We start from the raw sequence: 22,240 nt of genomic DNA, 5'->3' as shown, positions 1-22,240 counted from the left end.
AGGATGGTATTAGTTAAATGGAGGCATGACTGCCTGTTTGTCTATAGCCAGAACAGAATAAATGACGCAAGAAATACATAAAACTGGACCTTTTAAAAGATTTTGTTGACAACCATGCGATTCATATCAGTGAAAATCTGGCAAATCCTACCTTTCTTTTTAATTCCAGGAATAATTTTCTTCTCATGGATTACCTTCTTTTCCTCTTCCACTTCTGAGATATGAATACAAAATACAAATACAAAAATGATCAATTAGGTTTGTATCACATGGAATTACAGCAGGCAACTGACTGGGCAAATCATGCAATTCTTCCCCTTCAGAATAGGGGAGAAAAATCATCCTGTTTGGACTCCTGTGCATATGAGGATTAGATCAAAGGAGACATGAACACCTATTCCTCCATAACTGGAACAGGATAAATGACCCAAGACATATGTGAACTAGGCCTTATGAAATAGTTTATTATATATTTCATCTGATTGCATTTATTTATATTGTGTAATCTGTTCTGAGTCTCATTGAGAAAGGTGGACTATACATAAGGTAAATAAAATAAATAAATAAAATGCATAGTAACAGACTGTAAGTTTTTTTCTAAGTGAACACAAGCACATCAAGCAAACATGGCATGATTCCTGAGCTGGCCACAGGTAAGGGATCCTTTCCCAGTAACTTTCCCTCTCCAGAGCAAAACCCACAACCTTCTCCTGTGAATAAGATTCCTGTGGGGTCACATAAATTAGCAAAATATTTTTCCTCACTTACCTCTGGGCCTAAATGGCTTATTATTTGTCTCCTGTCCCATCAAAAATAATTTCCCCAGCATTAAGAGTTCTTCAGGACTATTGTGGAAAGCTATCCTGATCTCTCTGGTTTTTTTCTTTGCTTTGTTCAGAGTCTGGTAGAACATGATTTTTACCCTTCATTACTTAATCTCTCTCTCTCTCTCTCTTTACTCCATCATAATTTAATCACTGCTTGCAGATTTTTAAAATCAGGACTCTTCAGCCTTGCTAATTATTCATTCTGTTTTAGCCAATTGCATAGAGAATCCACCTTTCCAAAGATTTATTACAGATTCACACTTGTTTGCCTCAACTCATTCCTTTTCCCTTTACATAGACAATTTACACTTGAAAGCAGTGGCGTATTTACCTAGGGAACATGGGGTACCTTATGTCCCTGGGTGCCCCCTAGTGAGTGACGCAAACATTTCTGGTTCATTTGTGGTTTTTTTGTATTTTTAGTGTTTTTTCAGTTTTTGGCCTGCAGGGGGTGCAGTCTTTAGACTAGCAGCACCAAAAATTCAGGGATTTTTCAGGAGACTCTCCTGATGATACCACCCAAGCTAGGTGAGGTTTGGTTAAGGGGGGTCCAAAGTTATGGACTCCCAAAAGGGGTGCCCCATCCCCCATTGTTTCCAATGGGAGCTAATAGGAGATGGGGGCTTCCTGGTTGAGGGTCCATAACTTTGGACCCCCTGAACCAAACTTCACCAAACCTGGGTGGTATCACCAGGAAAGTCTCCTAAAGATACCCTGAAATTTTGGTGCTGTTAGCTTCACAATTACACCCCTGACAGCAGGTACCCTCCAAATTTCCCCAGATTCTCCTTTCAAATCCCTCTGGTATGGACTTAAAGGGGTCCCCAGTTTAAACATTGAAAGTGATTCTGTTTGGGGGTGGATTCCACTGAAGGTGTTTTGTGAGAGATGATTCTGACATTTGTTTAGTAAATGTTTTGCTGGGGGTGATTTGTGAGAGATTTACAAGCTTAATACCCACTTGCACTGGCTTGGAGCTGTTTCTCAGGCTAATAACCTACCTCATGGGGTTGGTATGAGGACAAAATAATGAAAGATAATTGGTGGGGAGAGAGCCATGTATGTTTTGCTGGGAATGGGAGGTGTTTTGTGAGCTGGTGCAAAAAATCATTGTTTGGTCATGGTGGGGAAGGGTGGCCACCCACATGGGGGGGGCGCCAAACAAGTTTTGTCCCTGGGCTCCAGTTTGCTTAGATATGCCTCTGCTTGAAAGACTTGTGACTTATTTCACACCACCCTGTAGTGCTGATTAGAGGGGCATGACAACTGATGGATGGGGCACAAACCCCTTTGGCCCACCATGGCTACAGGCATGGTCATGTACATACAGTTTTGGAATCAGTATGGGAATAAAAGGATCTGTAAGCTAAGCCTGTACACATAAATGGCTTCCTTTTAGAGCAACTTATGTGTTTTCAAGTTTCAAGTGATCATCATGTGACTGTTTGGTCACTGGAATCTATCTAAAAAAGTTGAGCACATAGCTCACATAATTCTTTATTAAAAATCAATATATATTATTTTTTAAACCTTCAAACAACCTACCTTTCTTTTTAATTTCAGGAATAAGTTTCTTTGCATGGATTATCTTCTTTTCTTCTTCAGTTTCTGAGACATGAATATACAATGGTGAGTTGGCTTTCTATCATAAAGAACTGTAGTAGGCTGCCAATTGGGCAGAGCCCCAATCCAAGTAATTCTTCCCCATCAAAAAGGGGGACTGAATCACACAATGTGGAATCCTTTGCATAGGGATAGGAACACATTACACAGAATCATTAAAGAAAGAGTGACCTGCTCCTCTACCACTGGAACATGACATTTAACTTAAGAAGGAAGTGAACTGGAAATGTGGGCCTTTTTTATAGCAGTTGATAAAATGAACAACCAGTATTTGCCATACTTTGTCCAAGATTTTTGGAAACAGAGTGAAATTTGGAAGTTTCATATTGTAAGACATTTCACAGATCTCACTTCCAAGTAGACCGATCTCTGTTTCATCTGATTGAAAATAAATATTATTTGCATGAGGGCACCTGGCCATTTGATTCCACCCTATGTAGCTGATTGCACAGCAATCAGTTGTCAGACATTTTCTGTAAAGTGAGATTAAGCAATTCCCTGCAATGACAATAATTTAAGTAGAGTGGTAATTACACCTACTTTATTAACAATAGTTCAACCTATGTAGTTAAACTATGGTTGCTAATTACTGTTGTTCAGCTGCTAACGTTAATAATTACTTTCCTCCACTAGGAAAAACATTATTATTTATTTTTTTTAATTATCAAAGACCAAACGATAACTAATAAGAAAACAGGTAAGCCTGCAATTAACAACAGAGGGTTGCAAGAATTTTTTCACATTTCCACGATTAGCCACTGGGAGCACACTAAGTATTGAGCATTTCTAAGGGGGTGGCCTGTATTTAGAAGAGTCTAGCAGTAAAGGCAGGCTTAGAAAGACAGACGATGCACCATAGAAGCTGAAAGGCTTGCATGTAGTTGAATGATCTGAAAGCGTTGGATACTCCTAGGACTGAAGTGTTGAAAGAAGATTCTTCATTTCCACTAAAATGCTACATTTTAACCAGTTAAAAGAAAATTAACCTTAGATTAAAAGAACTGGCTATTGAAAATTAGTTGAAACCAGAGCTGCTGAAAGCCACTATTACTAATTTACCCAGTGGGGTCAATAGACCCCCACCGCAGCATTGATTTCCTGCCACTGGTTGGGATGGTAGAGGAGAAAAATTTAAAAATGGCTGTTGTGCCAGTGGTGTGGTTTCAGTTCCAGGATAAACATGAAAATTATATCAGTCCTTTTAAGGAACCATGGGAAACTGTGATTTTAACATTCAGTATATGGAGATTGCTAAAGAAGTTCTATATTACTTGTGGATTTTTCAGGAAGTAATGTCATGCTATCACTCATAGTTGCCCTGCCATCCCTGCCCTCCTGTCTTGCGTGGCTTGCCAAGACAGGCCTGGCAACCCTGACCACTGTGGACCCCTTCAAAAAAGATTCTTTCTGGTTCTCTGCACTTGTACTTTTAAAGCTAGCAGTTAGTTGAAGTAGTTAATGTACATCAGTGGCAAACCCCATCAAATAGCCTACCTTTCTTTTTAATTTCAGGAATAATTTTTTTCTCATGGGTTACTTTCTTTTTTTCATCTAAGGAAGGAGTAAAATACATGATTTTTTAAAATCATAACAATAACAGAAGGCCACTGATAATGCAGAGGCCCATTTCATGCAATACTTCCTCTTTGTAAGGCAAATAAATCAAAATTCAAGTATACTACATGAATAAAGCTGAACTGGCACAGGAATATCTTTCTTTTTTAAAAAAGTCTGAAGGTGAAGGGAGGTAAAGCCCCATTCTCTTGCATCTTGTCTTGCTGTGCTCTGACGTTTGAACTCTCCTCTATAGGAAACACAGGCTGGAAGAAGCATGCTGAAATAAATAAACCAAGTGAAGTATTCATGTGTGGGTATGATCATTAGCAACTAGGGTTGTCAGGCTTCCAGGCCAACTCTAGGTTGGCCTGGGTTTTGATGGCAGCTGTGTGATGACATCACTTCTAGAAGTGACAGTATCACATTGCTGACTATGAATGAGATACTTTGATAGTTGGACAAAAACTGTACCATAGAGTTTTACCCAAATACTACAGCATCTCCCCTGCCATCACCTGTGTGATGGTGGTAACTTCTGGAAATGAAATCATCACACTGGTACCTAACAGGTTAAGGCCTCCTTTCAAGCCTGGTAGGATCCTTGCTGGCCAGCTGGATGGCACCAGGGAAGGGGGCCCAAAGTGGAAGATCCTTTGCCCTGGTGTGAGTCTGGTAATGCTATTAGCAGCCCATACCATTCTATTTTAAAATATGACCTGCTGATAAGGGAGCACAGTCACCTACTCCTTCTCCCCTGAAGTAGGATTTGTGGCCAGGATAAACGGTTAAATTAGCCCTTAGGAAATACCAAATGACAACTAGTGCCTTGACGACAGCTTTCAGTCTAACCATATGTTGCCTGTTTTGCATGAAAAGTTTTTGAGAATGCTGCATGATTGCCCCACGCTTACTACAGCAAATAAGCCCATATGCAGGTTTTCAGACAAATGGCAAGTATTGCAAATTTTGCCTGGTAACCCAAAATACCCAAATAGATTTCATGTGAAGCACTCTTTCTGTAAAATAATTATACCCTGCCTTTCCACAAAAGGGCCTCTCGGCTCACAAAATATGCCAGGCGGCCATCAATAACAAAGTAATCTGTTTATCAGAATTTCTACCAACAATAAAAATTCATAGACTATGCAGCCTGGATCACAAAATGCAACCTCCTTCCTTACAGATTGTTCTATATTTTCAGTGAAGAGAACTGTGCTTTACACCTCATTCTAAAAATAGATGTAGGCGGAGCCCTCCCCATCTCAACTGGAATGCCATTTCACCAAGATTTTCAATTTCAGGTTGAGAAATTCATGGAGATATGAGGGTGAAACCTGGGGATAGTGGAGTTTGGGGAACTTCAGGGGAACTGGTCTCCAGAGTCTGGAGATCACTTGTAATTCTGGGAGAACTCCAGTTCTACCTGGAGGTTGGCAACCTTAAATTAAATTAAAAGTGGTTGTTTGGCCATTTGAATCCACCTTGTCTAGCTGTCCACACAGGAAGCAACCTTCATACAGTTGCTGTTCAGTAAATATTTTTCAAAACCTTTCAAAAAGCCTACCTTTCTTTTTAGTATCAGGAATAATTTTCTTCTCATGGATTACCTTCTTTTCCTTTTCCACTTCTAAGACATGAATAAATAAATGATGATTTGTTTTTGTAGCTGAAGAAATTACAGTAGGCAGAGTCCTTTGAAGATCAGATTTGTCACACTTTAAAACCATAAATATCATACCTTTCTTTTTAACTTCAGAAATAGCTTTCTTTTCTTGAATTACCTTTTTCCTCTTTTCTTCCTCTAAGAAATGAATGTAAAAGGTAACTATGTGCCATTGCATTTCTTGCTCAAGAATTACAGATCAGACTGGCAGTACATTGCTCAATGGATTGTCACTCAGAAGAAAAATGGTAACTTAATAGAAGAAAACCAAAGACAGCAAATCTTGATTGTGAGTCAGTGGTTTTTAACTACAGTCCCAGGAACTCCAAGGAAGTAACTCCAAGTAATGTCCATAAGTGACATTAAACACAATGAATATTAAGGTGAGTTGATGAAACTATCCCTGCAATTATTCAGCAGTTGAATCAGTCCACCTTCATATCTATCTCTCCATGTTCCTACTTATTGACTTGCTCATTTGTGAAAGTCAGGCTGAGAAACTCTCTTTCCAGCTACATCCTAATCTTCCTGAGCCAGGAACCAAGTGAAAATATACTTACATTCCCACAAAAGGGTTGTACCTCACCAGTTATTTAAATGGAGGAAGCAGAAGTGTTCTGGCTGTTTGTTAATCTGGTTCCCAAACCTGATCTCTGAACCCAGCAGAAATCCAGTTTGATTACTTTGGAAGAACCCTGAGTTTTGTCTGTTACAGCCTTAACTGGGGTAGACAAAAAGAATCCTTTGTAAGTTGAAGCAGTCTAAACATGGGATCACAGGAGCTCAAAGATATGAGGAAAAGGAAGATGATAACTCAACATGTTATTCAATGAGAAGATAGAGATAACACATTTCAGTAGTATAATTGGTGTCATGAAATTAAAGAGCTGCCAAATTGCTTATAGAGTGAACCAACGCCTTGTGCTGACCAATGTATGATAATGTATATGGGATGGACAATTAAAATAGCGACTTTAATGAGCACGATGAAGGATGGGAATTTTCTTGGAAGATACTGATCATACTGAAACCCCCAAAGAAAATAATGGGATACTACACTTGGATAATTGGATAAACAGGAAAATGTTGTCACATCCTAAAAATGGGAGAGGATGCCTCTGTTCAATGAAAAAAATGTAATGGAGCCTAGACAAGTACAAATTATAATCACACTTTTGTCCCTGAAGTTCTAAAACACTTTTTTTCTTTCTGTGTGTTAAGTACTGTCTTCTGACTCATGGCAGCCCTAAGAATCAATTTCCTCAAAAATGTCCTATCATTAACAACCTTGTTCAGATCTTGCAAAATGGAAGCTGTGCCTTCCTTTACAGACAATCCATTTCATGTTGAGTCTTCATTTTTACCAGCTGCCTTCGACCTTTCCCAGCATTGTTGGCATTATTGTCTTTTCCAGTGACTCCTGTCTTCTCATTATGTGACCAAAATGCGACAGAGTTTACAGCCCTATCCAAAGTGGAAGGGGGGGATCCACCAGTGGAAATGGTGTGTGGCTGCACTAGCAGATTGGCCCTTCCTGTGGCACTTCCCCAGATGGAGGGGTGAAACTGCAGGCAAAAGGCCGCCACAACCCTTCCCAGCAGTGGTACATGACACTAAATGCAGCGCCATAGTGCCAGCATCCCTGCACTCCTGTGAGGGTGGGACAAGGCCTTGGTTGGAGGAGGAACTGACATTAGTTGGTTCCCTCTTAGGCTACTGTTGTGATGGAACAGTTTTCCTTATGATTCTGCATATAGACAGAGAAGATAGGGAGATAAAAAAGTATCGTTGTCTGATACCTTTGCCAGTTGGAAACAATTCTGTTTCTCCACATTCCATCTCAACAGTAGCCTCTTGTCAGAGTACAGGTTGTGTATCAGAACAACCAGATGTATGTCACACCATTTCCTTTAAAACCAGTCATTGCTTTTCATGAAGTGCACAGTTAAAAACTTTGCTGTAATCTATGAAGCTCAAACTGATTTTCTTCTGAAAGTCTCATATGCTCCAGTAACCAATGTATATTTGCAATATGATCTCTAGTGCCTCTTCCTTTTCTGAATCCTTTTCTGAACATCAGCAATTCTCATTCCATAACATTCTTTGTTGTAAGATTGTGAGCATCATTTACTTGCATGAGAATTTGATGTGACGGTTCAATACTTTCTGTAGTCTTTGACATCTTTTTCGGCAATTGGAATGAAAGTAACTATTTCTAGTCTGTGGGTCATTGTGGTTTTTTTTTCAATATTTGCTGGCATATTCTTATTCAGATTCTGATGGACCCTGTTTCTGTGGCTTGGAAAGCTCTATTGATATCCCATCTGCTCCTGGTGATTTGTTTCTCCCAATTGTTTTCAGTGTAACTTTCACTTCACTTTCTGAAACTGTCAATGGCATATCTGGAAGGGGACAGAGGGGGCAGACAATCCAGGTTCCACTTTCAAGGGTCACGTTGGGGCGCATTGGGTCATCCCCATCTAGTAGGCCTCCTGCATCCTTACCAACCAATTGCTACCTTCCTGCTGTTTTTGCTTTTCACCCATCGTTTCTACCTCCCTCACTGCTTCTGCTGCTCATCTGTTTCTTCTGCCATCCCCACCGCTAGTCTGCTGCTTCTGCTACACACACTGCCATTTCTGCTGCTTGCTTGCACTTCTGCCACCTGTAGCCACTTTTACAACTCACCTGGTGCTTCTGCTGGCCCCCACCACTTCTGACACCCCCAACTGCTTCTACCACTTGCCTGTCACTTCTGCCACTTCCCTGCTACTTCTGCCCCTCCCCTGCCATTTTTGCCATCCCCAGTGCTTCTGCCATCCCTGTTGTTTCTGCCCCTTGCCTGCCATTTCTGCCACCCTTGCCACTTCTGTCACCCCCAGCAGCTTCTGCCCCCTCAGCAGCAATTTCTGCTGCCCCCTGCCACAATTTTGGGGGGGTGAAATCTTAGTACTTGCCTTAGGTGCCATTTTGGGCAGGTATGCCACTGAAAATTGTAGGTTCTTCTGGGAAAGATTCTTCTGGGAGGTATCTGTTATCCTTTCCTATGTTCTGCACAGTTCTTCAGTGTACTTTCCCCACCTTTTCTTTGTTTTGTCTTGTTCAGTTAATGCATTTCCATGTTGATCTTTCCGCGTGCCTAACTGTGCTTTAAATTCCCATTTGATTTCTTAGACCTTGTGGAAGAGATCTCTTGTTCTTTCTTTTTTGTTCTCTTCTATTTCTTTATACTGGTTATTATAATAGTTCTCTTTATCTCTATGTGCGAGTTGCTGTAGCACTGCATTTAGACTTTTTTCTCTCCTCATGTAATGCTGCTTCTGTTGACTCATTGCTTTGCTTCTTTGCTTCTTAGTCTTTTGTATTATTTTGTTGCTTTACCACTTTTTATTTTTTCTTCTTATGTGTATTCTTCTTTTTGTCTTTGGTTTTTCTTTATTGAGATATTTCAGAGAGTACCCTTGCTGAAAGATTTTAACCTGGCAACTCGGGGGGAGGGGGCTGCTGGAGGAAAGGCTCTAGAACAGGGGTAGGGAACCTGCGGCTCCCCAGATGTTCAGGAACTGCAATTCCCATCAGCCTCTGTCAGCATGGCCAATTGGCCATGCTGGTAGGGGCTGATGGGAATTGTAGTTCCTGAACATCTGGAGAGCCGCAGGTTCCCTACCCCTGCTCTAGAATAACATACATGAGGTGACTTAGATGGCTTAGCTTAGCTTTTCAAGTAGATGGGTTAGAGGTGAGTGGGAGGTGAGGCTATTGTATAATTCACTGTTATGAAATCACACATCATGCTAAGGTGAATGAGGGGGCAGGGTTTTAGCTGTATTCACCTGTGCGCTATTTGTGCTAAAATAGATCTGATTTCTCCCACCCTGTTAATGAATAGGAGTATGTATGATTCTACAGAAATATCCAGTTAGAGTCTCACTAAGATGGTGAATGTATGACTGGGACATAGCTATACATCTTCAAATTGCAGGTGGGACTCAATATGGATTTTTCCTTAAAAAAGGTCCCTGCACGAAAAATAAATGTGTTTAAAAGTAAATGTAGTGTGAACTGATACAATCTTGAGAATCAGGTCACAGTTAATATAAACAGTAGAAGGTATGCTACTTACTTATTGCTTTTGTAGCTGTCACATTAGGTTTTCCCACTGCACATGCAAAATAATATAAAACTGGTTAAACCAAGGAATGCATAGAATAAATTATAAAGGCTGAAAAAGTACAGCGTGTTCTCAGAAGATAGAACAAACAGTATTACAAAACATATATTTTCTTTAAATCTAGAAACTCCATGGTCATTTTGCATATTGCTTCCAGAAATATGAGCATTTTCTACATGGTAGGGAAGCAAATGGGAGGCTGAATTTACTATGATATATGTAACCCACCTAAGTCTTAGTGGTATCATTTACAAAGAAAGGCTAGGCTATTCCCTACAGTGTTCTAGAAAGGTTTGAAGGTATTCTTTGAAGTTCTACTTCTTTGGTAGGGAAATAATGCGGCATACCATGGAATTTCTGTTATACTGTTCATTAGTGATTGGGTCCCTTAAACTAGACTATTCTCTTTTGCACTCCATAATATAAGGACTCGCTCAAGTTTATTGCTCCAATTCAACAAAAGTAATTCCACCAGTTTTGCTTGTGTGTTAAGTTTCTGCCTGAGATTAAAAGCTCCTCGGAACTCGCACCCTTGGTGGACCAAGTCTGCATATGCACTTGCTAATGAATGCTTAGTAGTGTCAGTTCTGACTGTGCCAAACACCTGTTTTAAAAGTCTGTGGGACTGGCTCTAGGCCACACTTCTTTCCTGCCATGTGTAACATGATCTGGACTGTCAAATTTGACACCTGCAACTACTGGTGAATGCAATGCTTTGAAAGCCCATATGTGCAATGAGATTGATGCCTTGCATAAGGAGCTATAGATTAGGACTATTGTATTGCTTTTTTTTTTTGCTTTACCAAATTGCTAGGCATGCTTACTCTAGACAAGGTGGAGGGGGAGGAAGAGATCTGGTTGAGAAACAGGATTATAAATACATAGTCAGTCCCCATTCACTTTAAAAAACATATAAGACTAAGTAGAGCCAGAGGCCAAGTTTAAGGACAGGGGCTGGATTAAGAAATATTATGCCAGGGGCAATTATGTGGGAAGAATTTAAATAAATGTTTACTATATATGTGTGAAATGTATGGAATAGTAGTTTTGTTTTTTACAGAGTACATCTTACTATGTTGAATGGATTTCTCCCAGATAAAAGTACATAGGATTGTAATTTCTTGAGGATCACGGGTGTTCTCTGAATTCTTTTCTGAACATTTCATCATATCAGTCCGCCTTCCCAAACTGCTGCAGCTTCATGTCCTGCATGTTATGGGTAATTGATACTATTTTTAAAAATCCTACCCATGCACACAAAGAATTATTAGACCAAGCAGATGGCATGCTGAATTTACTATGATATATGTAACCCATCTAAGAGTTAATGGTATCATTTCCAAATAAAGGCTAGGCTATTCCCTACAGTGTCCTAGAAAGTTTTAAACGGATTCTTTTAAGTTCTTTGGAACTTTTTTTTCACAATCCCTAGTTTATGCAGTGTTGCCTGAGTTTGGGGGAAAAAGCTAATTTTTAAAAGTGAAATTTAACTTTTAAAAGTCACTGAGATTTACATCTGAAGGAGTAACATATTGAAAAATGTGATGAGAAAAATAAGAAGGATTTAATGTAAGCCAAAATAAAAAGGTCAGGTATATTGTGCTGGATGGCTTCTACAATATCTCATGTTCTCTACCTGTGATGTCAAGTGTCTTTTAAGAGGTAGCAGGGAGGAGGAAATATCAGTACTGGCTTTAAGCCAAGTGTCCTTCAAAGCAGGTTTGAGTGTAACAACAGTCTGTTGATCTGCCAGTGATGGAGACGCTAAATATAGCAATGCTCTTGAGTTACAAGGCATGGTGCTACACAACTGAGACTCTCTCTGGACTGCAAGGCTCTGTATTTTTGCACATAACTTCCAAGATGATACAAGTAGTAAGTCACATTAGTGCTGACTCTGAAAGTGCTTGCCTGTTCATCCATCAACTGCAAAAGTAAGAGGTAATAAAGGTGCTGAAAAGGTGGATATCATCAATATTCTGTGTTGCTACAAAAAACCTCCCAGAAGTAAAAATAACTAGCTGGAGTGAATGGCAAGCGGCCCAAAGGATGAGTTGTTCAGTTCAGCCTTCTATACATCAAATGTTTATCTAGTGCTTCTTATCAAAATTATTACAGAAAAACTTTTTTTGGAGACACATCTGCTATATTGGTTTGTTTTTTCATAAAATAAGTTGTCCGAAGTGAAAAAGAACTGAATTCAGATAATGTTGTATAGTGCCAGTTCCATGTATGAGGCTGGTATGTGTTCTTAAATTCATCAACTTTAACAATGTATTCATGCTTCAGACAGACACTGTTAAGTATTAAACAATTTGTTTGAAACCCAAGTTAAATTTAAAAAACCCTTCAGCTAGTTCATATCTATGTACACCATGTAAACCATTCCTATTATTTTCTATTGCTTATGACTTTTACCAAAACAGCAGCAGCAAGCCTTTATTGGAATAGACTTTTACCAAAACGTGCTCTATCTGTGAAAGGACATTTATCTGACAATTTTCTTTAAAACACTATTCCCTAAATCAGATGCCTGCTTGATCCCAAAAGAATGTAAAGCCAAAATTAGGTACAATAATCGCTAGATATTAATGCTTGAGGTGGAGGTTACACTGTATCTATTAATTTCACCAGACTCGTAAATACAGTTGTGTCTGTGACTAAACAAGCAAATCAATAATGAGGCACAGAGGTCAGTCACTGGAGTCAAAACAGTTTAAAGGCCCCCAGCCCAGCTTTCATTTACTTTCTTTCAAAGAGAAACTGGCTGTTTGGCAACACTGTCATAAGATTTAAGCCTTTTGCAGGTCTTCAGCTTGACCTTTCATCCACATTCCAATTAACTATCCTGAGGTGATTATAGTCCTTCAGTTTCACAATGTTGAAAAAGTGTATCAACTGTCTGTTAACAATAATCTAACCTCATTATGCCATGCAAAGCATGCAGAAAAGCCCCAGTGCCAGCAATGAATTCCAACAATAGAACAATAGAAATTATGATGAAAAAGATAGATGGCACTGTCATATTCCCCTGTGCTTTCTTGTTACTTGAATAATAGAACTTAGACAGCCAACATGTACATCAGAATTAAATTTTCCATAGAAACTACAGAACATCAGGCACAATCAATGAGAGTTAATCATGCACAGGAGACCCCCTTGCATAAATGTTGTATGAGAATATGGTTATGCCCTGGTACAATTTTACCTTATTCTTAAGTCTATGCAAGAGGCGCACTCAGGATATTATTGAGCCTTCGATTGTTTTGGAAAATATTTCACTTTTTTGCCTTATATGCACAGTAGTTGCAGTTATTTATTTTATTTATATTCTATGCTGCCCTTCCCCTCACTGGCTCAGGGTGGCTTCCAACATTAAAATAAAAACAATCAAATCAATTTAAAATAATGTTTAGCATTTAAAACTAATCATGACTTAATGGTGTCATTTACTAAATACAGTACTAAAGCTATGGAAGGGAAAATATAAAAAGATGGAAAAAAGAAATATTGAAGATGGAAGAGTGTGAGGCTGAGATGAGTACCTGCCTCAACCATATGCCTGGTGGAACAGTTCTGTTTTACAGGTCTTGCAGAATTGCATCAGGTCCTTCAGGACCTGAATCTCACTCAACAGAGCATTCCATCAGCTTCAGGCCAGGACCAAATAAGTCCTGGCCCTAGTTGAGATAAACCAGATCAAATCAAATCATTTATCTTAAGAACATAAGAACAGCCCTGCTAGATCACACCAGAATTCAATCTAGTCCAGCATCCTTTCTTCTTCCTGCAGTGGCAAACCAGGTGATCAAGGAAGGACTGCAAAGAGAGTACAGAAGACAAAGTCCTTCCTGGCATGCTCTTATAGCACCTGGTATTCCAATCAAAATACTGTTGTAGCAAGTGAACTCTAATAAGAGTTAGTATTGACCTTCATCTTAAATGGGGAATGGGAATTGAGAATAACTTTCTAAAACCATCTAATAGCCATGACTTCTTCTTCTTAAAACCTTATTGCTGATCAAAGTTCCAATTAGCTTTTCAAGTTACCAAACTCTCAGACTTCCCATTTACACGCCCCTTTTCAAAGGCATTCACATAGAGAGTGCTGTATTAATCTAATCTGAGTCTGATCAGAACATGGATCACCAGATTATACTTCTCAAAAAAGGATTACAGTTGGCACATCAGCCAAAGCTAATAAAAGGTACTAAATACCATGGAGGCTTCAACTATAGGCCAGGATCTAACACAACAATTAAGTTACCTTTTGAGGTAAACCAACCCAGTCCAGAACAGGCTGATTCCTCAGTCCTCGAACAGCTTTGTTATTGACCAACAGCACTTCAGTTTTATCCTCAGCACTTCAGTCAGTTAGTGGCCTTCATCCCCCTGACCGCCCCCATCTGCACACTCTCCCACTGAACTCCCCTTGCCCCCAGTGTTGTCAGCCACGGTATTGCTCAAAGGGACAGAAGAAAACTAGCTGCATTTCAAGATGAACCTAACTTTCCTCCATCCCTCCAAGCGGCACCACACTGGTAAGACACTGGGGGCTGAGACACAGTGCCACTTGGAGAGACAGAGGAAAGTTAGGTGCATTTTAAAATGCTGCTAGCTTTCCTCCATCCCTCTGAGTGGCGCCAGAGCTGGAAACACTCTGCAGGCAGGGACAAGGTCAAGTAGCTTGTGCTCCTTCCCTGGTCTTGTCCTTACCTCCAGAGTGTTGCCAGCCACAGCGTTGCTCAAGGGGATGGAGGAAAAGTTTGTTTGGGTTTTTTACAGAGGTGGGGGGAGTTCAGTGGGGGTCATGGTGGAGAGGTGGGAGGAGTTTAGCCAGGGGATGGGCATAGTGCCCAGAGCAAGCCCCAGATGCCACTGGAGTGAAAAAAAACTAGGTATGAGAAAGTGCCCTGACTAGGTAAGCTGACCTGTGCTCTGATTTGTGGAGCAACCAGCTGACTCAAAGGGCCTTTCCCCACTTACCTTAAGCCCCACGCTACTCTCCTCAAGTAGCGCGGGGTCCCCCGGCACTCCCCTACCTATTGGGGCGTATGCGCATTAACGAGCTCAATTCCCCGGACACGCTGCCGCTGTCAGCACCCTCAAAGGCAGCGGCGTACCCTGGCGCTCTTGTAAACGGCACCTTTTGATGACCCCGCGCAGAGCGCGGGGTCGTGGGGACGCCTAGGCGCATGTCAGAAATGACGCACGCTGAGAGCAGCGTGCAACATAAGTGGGGTCGTGGTCAGTGGGGAAACGCCCAAAGAGAGAAGGGATATCTCTGCGAAAGGAAAAAAATGGAAAGCTTTTGGATTTGGATTCCTGAGAATTAACATCAAGTCCCTTACCTGCACATGCTAAACATCTACTCTGAGAGGATTTCAGTCACACAGTGAATATGACGTGAAATATACTGAGTGTCAGCATGTGCTGAAAGCAGAAAATACTCAGACAAAAAACCTGGGAGTTTTATTTAGTGGTCAAGGCTGAAGGTGGAATAGAACTGAGACTTTCAACTGGTGACCATAAATATAAGGGAAGGGAATATATCTTCTGAGTGTAGAAAAAGAATTCCTAAGCCAGTTAGAACAGGAATTATACACACAATGGATTCCCATCTGGCGTATTAGAGTTCTGCTTAAGATTAACTCAGGTGGCAGATTTATGGGAAGTGGTTAACTAACAGTGTCAAGTCTGTATGTGTACTGTGTGAAAGGGTACCAGCCTGTTAGAACCAAAAGTCATTGTGAATCCTTTAGCCAGTAACATCTAGCTGTACTATCTTAAAGTAAGAAACGTTTCATAACATCTATCCAATTGAAACAACAAAGCTTGATTAAGAACTGCCCTGTGCCAAAATGTTTAGCATTTAAAATGCCTGCCTGACTTCCATCCACTGAAGTATCTCCTGATCTTATCCAGTCTATTTAATAAATGTTACTTTTGTTCATTAAACTTGCTCCAGTTCTCTAATGCCTTGAAAAGGGGGGATTTGACGTAAGGAGAAGAGGCTCCCTTCACCTTTCTGGAGCTCCTAAGGCTGAGCAGACAAGCACAAAACACCTCACATGCTACCATCAAAACAGTTAATTCACAGAAAACATAGAAAACTTGCCCAGCATAGTTAGGGGACTGTCTGAGCATGTCACAATTAGTTAGGAGAGTAAAAGCTGGTGACAGCTGGCCTTTCAATTTTTATGTTCAAGGGACAGACAGCTATTGACAAATGTTGATGTACATTGCTATGAATTGTGCAGTTACCTTCCAAGTTCAGTTCAGAAATAATGCATTCACATGAAGCTATCATTTCTCATTTTTGCAAAAATCTCTTCCAGATTTTATCCAAATAACCACATTAAAACTATGGAGATATTTAAGCCAACTGCGTGTCTTTTATCATAGTTTTTTAGTGCTTGCAAGTGACAATTCTGAATTTCTAGTACATCATTCCACATAGCCATATTTAGAGATGAGTCAAGTAGGACCCACCAACCAGCAAAATGTTCAGGGTATGAGCTTTTGAAAGTCAAAGCTCCCTTTGTCAGATATAGCCATCTTTCTTAATTTGCCTTTAATCCAAACATTACATTGGTTGCCTACATTTATAAACATATGTAGAATGATATATCATTTATCTGAATGATCTATAGGTTGCTGGCATACAACAATGCAGATTTATATAAAATAAATATTTATATAAACTGTGTGTTAGTGGAATCAATATGCATTAGCACTGCTGCTTACAAACAATACAGCAGCTAAGTATATTACAAAATTTTATTTTCATTAAATTTCATTCATTTTGTTTTGTTTTTAGACTCTAAGCTTCCACTGATTGATGGATGGATTGATGGGATGACAACATGGAAGTCTTCATTCTTTTCTCTGTAATACAAATCCTTCCTTAAATGATAGGCAATGCAATTTTGGATAGCTGAGATAGGATATGGTGTTAGGTTTCGTAGCAGAAACAAACACTGATACAGGAACACAAATCTTCTACACAAATGTTCCATTTGCCTTAGCCAACCCTTCACTTCCAGAGATGATAAATGGCCAATAAACTGGACCTTGAAAAGGGAATTGGCCTTCCTACACCCTACAACAGAATTTTTGGTACTCTTAAATTCAGTCCTAGGAGCCACAGCTACTCAAGGTCAGAATGTCCAAATAGAATCTCAAGATTTAAAAGGAAAATCCAACAAGATTTTAGTGTTCAACTCCATTTTTCTAGTAACATAGAAAGGTTGTTCTAAATTCCATCTCCACACATGAATTAATCAAAACTATTTTGTCTATGTTTTATGTACCTTATCTCTTATTTTTGTTTCTTGGCTGTTCAGGCCATTTAGCTGCAAGGCTAAATTAGTCTCAACCAGGTGGGAAGCTTCTTCACACAAACAGTATTCTACATAGTCAGGCACTCATCTAGTTAGCATTCTCAGTGGCAAGCATAATATCAGGCTAATATAACAATAACACATGGAAGCACTGTTTCATACAAATGATCCCAGGAAGAACACTATATGCTCTTATATGAACTAGGTCATACTGCATGGATATATGGTATGTAGATTCTTCATGGTTGCATACACCTCAGTCTGTTTTAAATATTTTTAGCATGTTTGGAGGCCTCATATGTGGACATGTGAAATTTGACCCTGCTAATGCAGATTGTTTGTTAACTAGTTTTCATTTCTCAACAGAAGATGCTGCCAGAAATGGAAGTGAATGTTTCTCTCTACTGAAAATCCTACAGAGGTTCAACTGTGCACAGGAAACTAAAACTTTTCAGGCATAGTGCCAGATTTTCATTAGGCAGAAAATAGCAATGAATATAGTCATGAAAAACAACAACATCTTGTTCTTGCCATGAGTGTTTTCTAGTCAATTATTTCTGCATAGAAATATATAAATGGTTGTTCTGGATCCACACTTCACTATGATGTCATATCACTGGGTTCTATGGAGTGTGGATTGCTGATTTTTACTAAATTGGTTTTAATACTGAATTATCAGATTCAATAGACAATTTTACAGTGACAAGAGATATTCCATATTCGTTCCTGCATTCAAAGAATAGCAACTTGCTCATGCGAAGACATCCACAGGAAATATATGTTTTCTTCCATTTCAGATTCAGTTGGAATGATATATGCATTTTAAACCTGGGCTGTCATGAAAATGGCAGTGCCATATAAAATTCTCAATTCCCTTTCCATAATGGTAGACAGTCATATCTACGTTATTTCTGCACCTCAAATCATTAACAACCACTGGGGAAATTACATGGGAGGCCTGACTGAATAAACATTATGGAAGGGAAAGAAAACTCACCTGACTACCATTTTGGGTAATGGCCAGTGTCACATATCACTGCACTCTCGCATTTGGGATGTGAGGAATGATTAGTTTTCTGAACTAATCAAGAGTGCTATAATTTCCACTTATCAACAATGCTATGATTTCCATGAATAAAACTATTAGTTATTTCTCACCAGCTTTATTTCTTTTTTAATCTACAGCTTTACATTTTAGTTCAGCTAACTGCTTAGTGTAATGTTTACTTTGAATGAAACAATTACCGTATATACTCAGGTATAAGTCGACCCGTGTATAAATCGAGTCACCTAATTTTGCCGTGAAGAACTGGGAAACCTTATTGACCCGCATATAAGTCAAGGGTGGGAAAAGTCCATGGGGAGGTGGAGCGCTGAGCAGGCAAAGGAGCCACAGTTGGGGGAAAGGACCCCCCCAGAAGCCTTTGGGAGGCTTTTTAAGGAGGGGTGAGGTGAGTCTGGGGAGAGAGAATAAACTAGGGGCTGTGGAGGGTGAATGGGATGGGAGGTGGTGGAGGAAAAGGCAAAGGAGAATGAGGCACAGAAAGCAGCTGAAAGGGGGTGGCAGAGAAGAAGGCAGGAGACAGTGAAGCAGAGAAAGCAGTGGCTAACACACTTTCTTTCCTCTCCCCCTCCCAGTTGGGAAGATTCTGAGTTTCAGATAAGCGTTGCTCATTGAAGAAAAGCTTCACTCTATGGAGTTTCTCTTAAAAGGGCAATGCTGAAGCAATCTTTGGAGCATTGCCCTTTTAAGAAAACCATAGAGACAGGCTGTCCAACAGGCAGCTTCTCTGAAACCAAGCCTGAGTCTGCTGGGAAAGGAAGAGAAGGGTGAGTTAGTGAGGGGGCCTGCCAGCCGGCAGGAGAGAATGAAGCAGAAAACTAAGCACAGAAAGTGGCTGAAAGAGGGGTAGAGAAGAAGGCAAGACAGAGCGAAGACAGGACAGGGGGAACACCACACAAGAATTACCGGTAAGTGGGACCCACGTGTAAGTTGAGGGGGGCATTTTTCAGCCTAAAAAAAAGGCTGAAAACCTCGACTTGCACGTGAGTATATACGGTATCCTTCTATATTTTAAAAAGTTATTTGGTTATTCTTTGCATAGAACTTTTACTAAAACTAAAAGTTTCCCTCAATCTTGAGAATTATTATTTAGTTCCTCATAATCCTAGAGTAGGATTGCAAAAAAGCATCTGTGTTGTTTGGACTTCTTTATAAAATTTAGCCTTATTGGACCACTCTGTAACACAGCATTCGTTTATGTTAGGTTCCATAAGCAGCTCATTTTCTTCCTTCTTTTTGCTTTCCATATTTGAATGCATTCAGTTGACTCCTGATAAACATTTTTTTCTCTATGTGAAAAGTATGATTTGTACATTTCTCTCTAAGGAGTATGGATTTAACAGCATCCACAAAATGTGGGCCTTTCTGTAGCTGAAAGCATCCATTAATGCAAGTACATCAACTACTGTATGAAATGTAGATGGCCTGTTAAATAGTGGCTTAAAATAGCTTGAGAAGTAGTAGAAGTAATGTGATACTCAGACTTTCACAAATTAGGAACTCAAAGGTGAGAGTCAAGAATACTTTGGTCTTAACTCAGCATATATTTATCATTCTGGAAAACTGATTGACACACATTCATTTCTTTATGAATGTAGTTTTGGAGGTAAGCCATGTTATGTTCCTCCATAAAAAGCAGCAATGAAATAATATTTCTGATTTCAGGACTGAAACCAGAAGTTCTTGTATCTGTTAGTGGACTGGTTCCTTTATCACTGAACTATTGCTGAACAGGCAGAAATCTTGTATCCAGTGAGTAAGGAAATAATTGGGAGCAAATCTCCTTCCACTTCTTCCTAGATTAGCCACAGATCCTACTGTTGCTTTTCAGTCTGAGTATCTAAACAACAAAGGACACTACTTAGCTGTGATGCGTCTAACAACAGGGTGTTTCTCAGAACCTTATTGCTACTGCCACAAACTAGACTGCTTTCCCATTGCTTTAATAAGAACGGGGGGGGGGGGGCGCACATCACATAAAAATGGAACACTAGCAAAAGTTACAGAGGCAGAAAACTTGCCTAATGCCTTTCTTACTCCCCCGGGGAAAATGGCACTTGACATCTCCACTCTGGCAGATTCCGCACAGGCCGAAAACAGCAGAGGGCAGTCGACATAAATGTAAATGCAGTTGCTCCAGGGCGTTCGCTTGGCTGGGCATCCTGGCCATTTCCCCATTGAAAAATTAAAGCCAGATACAACTAAGTTTCAAAAGAAACAGAACCTTTTCATTGCGGTTTCATCCTCCCCATTGCAGCATGTGTCTGATAAGGACATCGATGTCTATCACGGTTTCAAACAGTGCAGCACTCCCCACGAATGTGCAATCTGCTCAGTGGCACTGTTCTTCCTCGTCCTGATTGGCTGTTGTGTTGTGTTGGGGCGGGAATTTTTTAAACTTTTTTTGTGCAGCTACGTAACCATGCACATGCGTAGATAGAATTTCCCCAACACTTTTTTTCACACTGAGCTACGTTTATGCGTGGTGTCGACTTTTTTGGCACTCTTTACCCACGCAGCTGTGTTGGCACAAAAGTCTAATTTTAGTTTACAGTTGGCACAGAAATCATGCTCCACGCAGCCACATTTCAACATAGATGCCACTGGTGTGAAAAAAGGGCTGCACGCGCATCACGTACAGTTCACTATGCTCTGATTGGCTGGAAGGATCCAGGGGCCTTTCCCCACTTACCTTAAGCCCCGCACTACTTGAGCAGAGTAGCGCAGGTTCCCCCGGCACTCCCCACGACAGGGGCGACGACAGCGCAGCCGCCCCGACGCTGCCACTGTCGCGCCCCTTCAGCGCGTGGCATCCCAGGGGCTCTTCTTAAGGGTGCCTTTTGATGACCCCACGCAGAGCGCGGGGTCATGGGGACGCCCGGGCGCACGCCTGGGATGCCACGTGCTGAGAGCAGCGCGGCATGGGGGGGATGGAAGAGAGTGGGGAAAGGCCCCATGTCACATCCTACGGTGGGAAAATAAACCTAGATTCTGTACCCTGATCCTACCCACCGATCCAGCTTCAGCACGTGTTTTTTTAAAGTTGCACTTCCATGCACGTTCTTAAAAAACACGTGATAAGGGGGAGAGGGAGTGCCAGAACCGGGATGAATCTGTGTTCGGCAGCTAAGCAGTGGGGAGTTCTTGCTGAAACCTTGATATTTCACATGAGTATCATGCGATTAATTGACCGTGGGGAATCGCCCCCTGTAGACAGCAAATCGGCCAACCGCGGCTTTTGCACAGGGGCGCAGCAAGGGTTTTTTTTGCTTGTACATCCATTCCTTCTGTAGCTATGCAGGAATGCACACATGAACCCCCACAGCCATGCTGGCATCCCACAAGACCCAGATATGACCCAGTGCGCCTGCGTGGCTTTCCAAAAATGAACCGGAAATCTAAAAACACGCAAGCACAGCCAAAGCAGAAGCACCTCTTCCCCGGCCATTCGCTTGATTCTGGTTGTAGAACCACGTTTTTTAAAAGACTCATTCGTTTAGCAAGTCACATATACGCCGGTTTGGGGAAAATAGGATGTTGCGGCTTCGCTTCAGCAGCTATGCGAAGCCCTCCCCCACAATGGTGTTTTTGCTGTCCTCAGACCGCTGATTTTGGACCATGCGGAATCCACCTCTGACTGACAAGTAGGATTTCCCCCCTATCTGAATGAACAGAAACCATTTAATGTTAATTAACAATAATGGTATGAGTTTATAGAAGGTGTGTTACCCTCCTAGTTTACATTATAAGAATCCTTGTTAATTCATGTCACAGATTGAAATTCCTTTCTTCTCATTATGAACAGGGTGAGAATTTGCGGCAGAGACCTGCCCACGCTGCCCTCCAACCTCCAGGGGTTGGAGGGCAGCGTGGGTGGGTCCCTCCAGCCCTCCACGGCGATGCTGAATAAAGAAGTGAGTGGAGGGGATCGAAGGTTCTGTGCGGAGCCACCTCTCCGGCTGGGGAGGGAGCCAAGACTGCTCACATGCTATC

The 22,240-nt window shown here is 40.9% G+C and overlaps 1 protein-coding gene across 50 annotated transcripts in view; it reads right to left on the bottom strand.

Annotated features, from left to right (window-relative positions):
- Window positions 1-22,240, bottom strand: part of TRDN (triadin) — a 294,546-nt gene that overhangs the window by 136,308 nt on the left and 135,998 nt on the right. For 45 of the 50 annotated variants that reach the window (XM_048491475.1, XM_048491557.1, XM_048491551.1 and 42 more), the window contains 6 exons: window positions 9,794-9,829; window positions 5,746-5,808; window positions 5,572-5,634; window positions 3,945-4,001; window positions 2,373-2,435; window positions 152-214 (listed from right to left, as the gene is read on the bottom strand). In XM_048491475.1, coding sequence (XP_048347432.1) covers window positions 152-214; window positions 2,373-2,435; window positions 3,945-4,001; window positions 5,572-5,634; window positions 5,746-5,808; window positions 9,794-9,829 — 345 coding nt within the window. The remainder of the gene's footprint in view (window positions 1-151; window positions 215-2,372; window positions 2,436-3,944; window positions 4,002-5,571; window positions 5,635-5,745; window positions 5,809-9,793; window positions 9,830-22,240) is intronic. The other 5 variants (XM_048491812.1, XM_048491857.1, XM_048491865.1 and 2 more) reach the window with 3 other exon arrangements.

Source organism: Sphaerodactylus townsendi, linkage group LG01 (assembly GCF_021028975.2).
Source record: "Sphaerodactylus townsendi isolate TG3544 linkage group LG01, MPM_Stown_v2.3, whole genome shotgun sequence".
Classification (NCBI taxonomy): Eukaryota; Metazoa; Chordata; class Lepidosauria; order Squamata; family Sphaerodactylidae; genus Sphaerodactylus; species Sphaerodactylus townsendi.
The sequence above is the reverse complement of the archived record's forward strand: the minus strand, read 5'-3'. Positions and strand labels throughout refer to the sequence as shown.